Below are 9,154 nucleotides of genomic sequence, written 5' to 3' on the forward strand. Positions count from 1 at the left end.
TTGGTTGGCAAGATGTGTTTTTATGAAGGATTATCTGGTAGTGGATCAGAGGACATGGACCATGATAAGGTCCTATCCTATTTAACCTGAACTCTCCTATAACCTGAACCATGCGTGCGACAATGCCCAATGAAGTGCTTTAATTTGGAGCATGAAAAGGAGAACATAAATATAGAGCTTTCCTCAACGTGCACCCTAACCCTAACCTGGTGAGGAAGCGTCCACCGTCAAATGACAACGCCCTGACTAGGGTTGCAAAATTCCAGAATTTTTAATTTATGGGAATGAACAGGAATATTGTAGCTTAATCTTGACTAACACAACCAGATTTCATGCAAGCACACTTGAATATCTATTCTATTCCTCAAACCACGCCCCCAACATGCACTTTGCATTCCTCCATCACATTTGCACTGATGACTTCTAGAACCCTGGCGGCCTGATTCCACCGGACGCGTTACGGCAACGTTACGGCAGCGGCACGTCTTGGCCGTGGTCACCGCAGCAGATAGGTTCCATTCTAATCAATGAGACCATTTCCACCGGACGCGGCTGCGGAACGTCTCAGCAGCGTCCCAGGAGCGGCGTGCCGCGCCGCAGCGCTATCATTCCGTAGCATTCCTATTTTTGCCGCGAGCCGCTGCTGAACCGCGTCAATTTCAACAGAGCAGATCGATCAGGGCAGGAAGTGAAAAAGTAAAAGCCATAGAGCATTCCGCTTAATTTTCAAAATAAATCACAATAAATAAAACACCAACATTATTACGTCATGACCGGTGGCACCAGGTCAGCAGTCAATCAATCAAAGGGTCTCAAATCATCCTTTTTATAAGGACAATGTCAGAAAGGACAAAGCCTGGCATTTAATTGCAGTAGTTTTGGGAGTGGAAGGTGAGTACATTAGGTTTAGGATTATCGCGGGATCTCGTGATCTCGGTGAATACGGCTGGCTCGCAAGGCAGCGTTGCGCTGCCGTAACGCGCCCGGTGGAAATGCAAGCAGGGCAAAGTCGCGGCCAAGACGTGCCGCTGCCGTAACGTTGCCGTAACGCGTCCGGTGGAATCAGGCCGTGAACCACACTTTTGAGCCCAGAGCATATTTAACTCAAAATTCATGTTTTTGTTCTTCAATGAAAGAATAAAATAATTAGAATTTGTTAAAGTTCTACTTAGAAATAAATCTGCTAAAATTATGTTTTTCAAGTTTTTGTAGTCTTTTAATAGTTTTTTTATAGTGTTATTTTGCATGGTGTGTCTACTTATAACAAAAAATATACTTAACTTCCCATGGTAATTTACAGGAAAGTGTCTGGAAATTTACCAGATATTTTCCACCCCTTTGCAACCCTAGCCATGAGTCTAACTAGGTTGCAAACTCCAGTTCTGCCATCCCAGATACAAACGATTTTCCCTCTACATAACCTTAATCAAGACACGTCTAACACTACCCCACCCCCGCCTAGAAAGGAGTCCTGTCAAAAGCAGAGGAAGTCGCACCTCACCCCTCAGGCCCCGTAAAAAACAAAACCACACCACAAGGTGACCAGAGGGAGCAGCACTCTGTGTTCATGCTGCTGGATCCAAGGGGCGTTTGGTCCCGCGTGCCGAGTATTTGATTGATGTTACCTAGGAACGGAGGGCAAGCTGAGTCTGTATTTACATCTGCTGGTCCGGCTTGGATCACGTGTATGTGCTTGCATATCAAACTGGGATTACCACTGATTACATTTTTACTGTGATCTGCAGTTAGCCTCCTAACGGTGCTCGACTATGAGAAGACCAACACGTCAGCCTAGCCCCCTAACAGTGGACACTAACAGGTCAGGTTAGCCTCCTTACGGTGCTCCACTATGAAAAAACCAACATGTCAGGTTAGCCTCCTAACGATGGACAACAACAGGTCAGGTAAGCCTCATAACGAGGGGGGGTACTCACGTCAGTGTCGGGACCCTTGTCCGCCCCGGGACAGGAGAAGGTCACAAACTCATGGCACCTCTTGTGGACAACAAAACAGCAAACTAGAGAGGGAGAGAGAGAGAGAGAGAGAGAGAGAGAGAGAGAGAGAGAGAGAGAGAGAGAGAGAGAGAGAGAATTAATATGTAGGGTAGCAACTTTTTCATCTTGAAGGAATTACACATTGGTACATTGGTACAATGATTCCATCTGTCTGCATGTGTGTTTGCATACATGGTAAGGGAACTGCAGCTAGTATTAGGAGGCATCTGAACACTTCAAACCAGCTGTACCTCCTGAGCTACATGCTGAACGAACACATAGTACAGACCAAATGCAGACAGACAGGCACATAATTTATACTTTAGGAGTTGAAGTTGTTGGGTTAAGTCGTTCAGTGAGACAGAAGACAATTAAGAGTGTCGCTCTCTCTGGTAGAGCGGAGAGCTTGTTGATAGGAGAGGCGGGTGCTTCTGAAACATCCACAAACACTTCTTGTTTTTTTCCTTTTTGTGCTGCAACCAAGTTGACTTTGCCAGCAAACGTCTGGGTATGTGAGCCGATCCTCTTGTTCAAGCCAAAGATTTCTCCCCCCCATTTAGACCTGGTATTTCAAACCAACACTTGATTTGAGAGGAAAGCATTTAAATGGCTTGTGGTTGGGGCTTTTACAATACCTACACTTGGAATGTGGAGCAGCCAGAACACTTTGTGGAGCAGCCAGAATAGTAAAACATCTACACTTTAAGTGTAGATGTCTTACGTTATGCACAGCTGCAAAAGACCTTTACATTATTACCCACACGTACACATTATTCCAGAGGGAACTCCTAAATCAACACACACATCAATTATCTTGGACCATGCCTGTGCAAGTGAGCAGAGCAAAATCAATATTCCTTTCTCATTATTACTGCCCCTCCCCCTACTCCCAGCGGACCCCTGCCCGCCCAGCCAATCAGCAACAGCGTAGCAGCAACAATTACTCATGGTGCCGGGCCGCCTCCGAGACAGCCGGGGAACACGTCCCCACCGTCCCCCATTAGGCTCCTCGTTCATCCTGCAGGACTCGATAACGTGGCACACTGCAGCGCTGCTCCTCCGCCCAACAACAACGATACAGGTTTCAGAGTAAAGGACCGTCACACAGACTAAAACAAACAAATTCTAACTGTCGTTCTACCTGTGGTATAGCTAATTTATAGCTACTTTTAATCATTAAAATAATATATATATATACAATCACAACATGTTGCGAGGTTTTAGGATTTCCCATGGAAATTGTATTTCTATAAGCGGACAACACGTGTAGATAATGTGCTACCAACACAACACTGGTGTCCACCGATGAATCCCACTAGAGAGGGAGAGGGGATTCAATGGGCAGGGCTATGATGAGCTCCATCACCATGGACACACATGGGTCCCTGGTGGGGCCCACGTTAGAGCTGCTCTGGTGTGATTGAGCTTCTTGGGCTCCTGGGGCCTCATGTACTAAGACTTGCGTGGATTTCATACTGAAACTTGGCGTACGCCAAAACCCAGAAACTGTCTTACGCACAAATAAATTCAGATGTATCAAAGTGTGTGAACGCATGGATCCAAGCACGTTTCTTTTGTACATCTCGATCAACGTGGAATTGAGCGCACATGCCGAGGTGCCAAACTCCTCCTTGTCCACGCCCTCATTTAAATATGCAATTTCATTTAAATAGGCCTCTGGACCTGAGATTCACCTCTTAATCCGATCACCTGGCACCATGAACAGAGGCAAAAAACGAAACATCACGGAGTCTGAGCTCGAGATTTTGCTCCACGAGGTAGAAATGCGCAAGCATATGCTATTTGGAACCCTGTCAACAGGGATAAATGCAAAACAAAAGAGAAGTGAGTGGGAGTGTGTTTGCGAGGCCGTCAATACAGTGGGGTCTCAGCAGCGCACACACTCTGAAATTAAAAAAAAGTGGTCAGACCTCAAGGTGGAGGTGAAGCGGGGGTTTCTGCCCACCGCCGAAGCGTGACCGCAACAGGTGGGGGGACGGAAGTGGGGGAACTCTCCCCCTTCGATTTGAGAGTGGCCGCTTTGATCGGTGACACAGCTCTCACCGGAGTGGTGGGAGCCCATGAAGGGGACGCCGATCATCCCCAAAGTAAATATGCTGAAGTCATAAATGCTGTAATTATACTGGTCATACAATTGGCTGCTTGCAATACACATAAGTCGTGCGTAAAGATGCCAGGATATTAAAGACTTTGACTCGTGTTTATTAACTTAAATCTTTTATTTTTGAATAGACAAGCAAGGAGAGGGCACGGATTGCTCCGTCGGCCCCGGCGTCTCCAGCGCCCTTCGGATTTGACCATTTGCGATGTCCTCTAACAACGCTAACGCAGCCATTTTTAAAACAATTTTCTTCATCCATTGCGCATGCTTTTATAGCCACCCATATAATTGCAAGGTGTGTTAATTGTTCATTAGTGTGTCTCTGATGTGCAAATCACTCTGAGTCATTGTTTTCACCTTTTTTCCCAGTTTCCCAGCGTCACCTCTAAGTGTCGCCAAAGGAACAATAGCTGTAGAAACGTGCGTACGACAGCTCTGGAGCTGGCGTGGGGACCGCACATTTTTACGGTCATTTCACGTTTTGTACATCTGAACGTGAGCGTGGAAAAGGACGTACGCCAGGTTTTTGTGCGTACGCAACCTTAGTACATGAGGCCCCTGGTTCTTCTTCACCATCCAGGGGCAATGGGCCATCAACCCGTACATCACACCAGTAACCCTAACCCTAACCCTCACCCTAACCCTCACATTTGTAAATGTAGGGGCCAAAATGCATATTTGGTCTGTTTGTTTATTGTTTATTTTGAAGGGTTACTCACACTGTTTTGGTTCATGTCACTCCCGTTTGATTGACACATGGGTGTTGTTTAATCTATATACCGGTGCACTCAGGCAGGCGGGGGTAAGACACAAAGGGGGTTGGTGGCGCTCCTGATTATATTTTCTGTTTACTGTCAAACTACCTTCAAACTACCGTCAGTAACAACCCTCATTAGCGTTGTCATCGTCATCACTTATTTTTTATTTATTTGTTTTCATTACCCTCTAGAGGTTTTCATTCATCAGTTGTCATTCGGTCTTCTAATAAACTCTCTAACAATATCAACAGACTTGGATTCATTGAAGGACGCGTAACTGCCTGGAGCCCACCTAAGCCTCTTAGCGGCCTTTATAGGAAAACTGTCGCTACAATAGTAAACCTAGCCCCTATCCCTGAATGAAAAATCAATTTTGAATCTAATTGTGACCCCAAGCTTCGCCATCAAAATGCACAGTGGGCAATGACCATATGAATAATTATGGGGCCATTCCTCAACGGCTGTGAGTGGCCGCTGGAAGATGCGAGGGAGGGTGTGGCTCATCTTTCCCCTCTAAGGTCTGGGATGCAGCAGTATTGCGTTAAGGAGTGTGACAATCTGGGATCTGATCGTAAATTGACAATTTGAAGCGTCAATCGAAATTTGAATTTTCCTAGGCTGATATCAGGCGATTCAACTAACTTAACATCAGAACTCTCTCTATAAACCAAAAGCACGTATACTCCATCTGAACTTCAAAATATGTATTTTAGGACGGGTTCCACTCCAAAACACCTGGGGTCTCATTTCTAATACTGTGCGTGGGATCGTTACTAAAAGTGTACGTACGCCCAAAAGCCAAGTTTTGCGTGCGCCAAAAAATAATCCGATTTATAAAACCCTGCGCACGCAAACCGTACGCAATCTTTGCTTTATAAATCACAGAGTGCCTACAAGTGTGTGCAGCGGAATCAGCTTCACGTTCCGCCCTGCACACGCCCCTTTTTAACCATAAATGGTCAATGCAAATGACCTCATGAATGCGATCTGCATATAAAACAGACTCAGATGCAAGTATTATGTCTTGTCGGAGACAATGGCAGAAGTACTGAGAAAAGCAAAAAAGCGAAATTTCAAGGAGGTTGAAGTGGAGACACTTGTGGGTGAGATGGAGGCCAGAAAAGTAGTTTTGTTCGGCGGTCACGGGATTGGGATCGCCCACAACAAAAAGCAGAGTGAGTGGCAACATGTTGCATACGCAACAGTTATAAATGAGACCTGTTTTCAACGGTCTGCCTGGTGGAATGTGTGCACGCGTCAGCATGTTGAAGATGCTTGAAAGAGACGAAGGATGAACATTCAGGTGCATCAGCAAACAAAGCGGAGCGGGACAGTGAAAACATCAACAGTTTTGCAGTCAACCGCGTCTTAAAAGTATTTAGCAAACAATGGGTTCAGCGACCCGGACCAGATTGGATTATAGTAACAAACGGCAGTGTTTAACATTTTGTCACTACTGAACGCAACGCAAGAACTAATTTGTGTTGTGAGAGCGTTTTCATGTATGATGAGTAAGCGGACTCCTGGTTCTCTATGCTTTCTGTTCCTTTAAGTTTAGTGACCAAAGGGTTTTCTGTCTCTTCTTTCATTTCAATGGGACTCACCAGTTTCAATCAATATTATAGAAATAAAAAAATTATTGACATCATTAATGAACATATTCAATATAAAATCACTACGGTTGAAGTCAACCAAAGAAAATCGAGTTAAAAAATTAACCTGCACATTATCGCTTGAATAAGTTAACACAGAGCACTGGGCAGCGTGGCGTAGCAGGTGGACGACACGTGGAAAGACTCTATTTGGTTTGGTTCTGTGTTGAGTAGGGATGGGGATCGAAACCTGGTTCTTACAAGGACCCGGTTCCACTTTTTTCAAACGATTAACGTTTGGGCTTAGCGATACCACTATCGAGTCCCGTCGTTCGTTTGTTTCCTTTTTTGTCACGTAGGTCCTGTAACGTAATGTGTCCCTCAAGTCGCGTCACAGCATTTAAATCAAATCAATCCAATCACTGCAGCGTGTCCAATCACTGCAGCGTGTTTTTGATCACCAATGTTTTTGAATGGAAAATCTGGCAGTTAACTTTGCTCGCAAGGATGGCTGAACGGGCGAAAAGTGCGAAAATAATTTATTGTAAAGGGGGGAACACAACCTCAATGGCCAAGCACATTAGCATTGTGCATCAAATAAAGACCCAATGCAGTACCTTCAACTGTCTCCGAGTTGAAAGACCTCCTTTTCCTGTCGCACCACAGACAGGCCCGTCTTAATCATCCACTCAAACTACGAGCGGTAATCGCACACACAGACATTGTCGCTAGTCCCGTCAGTTAAAAATAGTAATACAATTGTGAAATCGGTGTTGTAATCAGCAGCATACAAGCTAGTTAACCTAAAAAGGAAATAAAGTTTCAGATGTGCTAATGATGTGTGATGATGTGTTGAGGTTGGCTCAGTAAAACGACTGTTCGGTTATCATGATGCGTTGAAATGTAACATAAAGAAACATGTGAGTGTATGTGAGTGAAACATTGGTGAGAAACATGAGTAATACTGTATTACTCATGTTGCTGTATTACTAATACAGAAGTGTATAGTGCTCTTATCATTAATTAATTAGTTAATTAATTAGTTTACATAACTAAAACTACTGATGTCAATATTTATTAAGAATTACATATTTCATTTAAAATGCAATTATTTATATCCTAAATATTTTCCTCATCACTAAAAGCGCTTTGTGTTTCCACCAATTAATAGAAAAGTATCGATAGTGGTATCGATAAATACTCGGTTCGTTAAGGAGTATCGAAAATGGTATCGATATTAATAAATATTAATGATCCCCATCCCTAGTGTTGAGTATAATGGATGCCATGTGATTCAGGTGTAGTCTGTTTGATAGGATTAGATGTTCACATGCACCCAAGCAGCCAGAGCATGCAGGCAGCATCAAGAATAACTAATGCCTAACGTTTTCAGATGATACGCCTGCGTCCTTTTTTGCTTCTTGTTTAATAAAATACAACCACATCGACGACTTCTGTGATGTCTTGGACAAATGTTCATTAAGTTACGACCAGCAATCTTCTTAAATTGGGCGAGGTCAACGTTATGAAAACCGGGGTGTTTTTGATCTTTTATAAGTTTTATAATCTATCAACCCACATGATCATTAAATCAGAAACTAGGTAGCCTTTAATATTATTTTTCTAATCCATATGTTTAATAATAATGTTATTTCTAACATAATATAGCCAATCGCTAAAAAATATTGGATTAAGAAGCGCTTCTTTCCTGATGAAAAGAAACCCAGCGATTGCTCGACCAATGAGATCCACCAATTGACTACAACTTGACACACACACACACACACACACACACACACACACACACACACACACACACACACACACACACACACACACACACACACACTTCAGCTTGTTCACCTTAGGGCTTAATAATAATTGCATCGTACCCATTATGTCTCTTAGTTGTGTAAGAGCAGAGATAAGAGATGCTCAGTGGCTTTTTTCTACAGTTGGATTTAACTAGCTAGTTTGCTTTAAACCCAGTCGTCCCTTCCAGATAGGGTGTGGCAAACTCGCATTCAAAAAAGTGAGTGAGTTTGCCTGTCTCCATGGCAACATAGTTTAAGCCATTTGTTTTCATAAGAAATTAGACATAAGCTTTTCTGCTCAAGAGTATAAAATCCATCAGGGGAAAATAATATTAGATACCAGTTAATGAGTAAAACAGACCATATCAGATTCAAAACATGAGGAGAAGCAGTTCTGGATTGATTCTTACACAGTCTCTGACTCACCTTTAATCACAGTACATCATCACTGTTAACCCACTCTGGTCCCATACTTTAGTTTTCAGTCTAAGTGATGCATGTTTGGACAAAATCCACCAGCCAATGGCAGATGGATTTGACCATTTGCCAGGTCATATAATTCAGGGATATAAAATTCTTGGGAAGTGGATTTTAGGTAAAAACGCAACATTCAGAGGGATTTTTTAACCTGGATGCATGTTGTTTGCATGTTATTTAAGGATACTTGCATACATGCATACCCTTCTCCCGAGGCCTGCGTCTGAAGGGACACTTCGTCCTTCGAGCTCCTGTTTATTGCAGTTCATTCCACACCATTGTGCTCATGTAATCCCAAAGGTTCGCTCCAAGCCAATCAAAGACAGCCCAGAGTACTTTAAAATGTTCTTGACACAAGATGGGGGCTTAAGGCAGCTGCCTGAATCACACTAATTAG

The 9,154-nt window shown here is 43.5% G+C and overlaps 1 protein-coding gene across 2 annotated transcripts in view; it reads right to left on the minus strand.

Annotated features, from left to right (window-relative positions):
• Positions 1-9,154, minus strand: part of prkcaa (protein kinase C, alpha, a) — a 219,668-nt gene that overhangs the window by 128,392 nt on the left and 82,122 nt on the right. For both annotated transcript variants that reach the window (XM_030351679.1, XM_030351680.1), the window contains exon 3: positions 1,935-2,017. In XM_030351679.1, coding sequence (XP_030207539.1) covers positions 1,935-2,017 — 83 coding nt within the window. The remainder of the gene's footprint in view (positions 1-1,934; positions 2,018-9,154) is intronic.

The sequence above is a fragment of the Gadus morhua genome, chromosome 3, assembly GCF_902167405.1.
Source record: "Gadus morhua chromosome 3, gadMor3.0, whole genome shotgun sequence".
In the NCBI taxonomy this organism is placed as follows: domain Eukaryota; kingdom Metazoa; phylum Chordata; class Actinopteri; order Gadiformes; family Gadidae; genus Gadus; species Gadus morhua.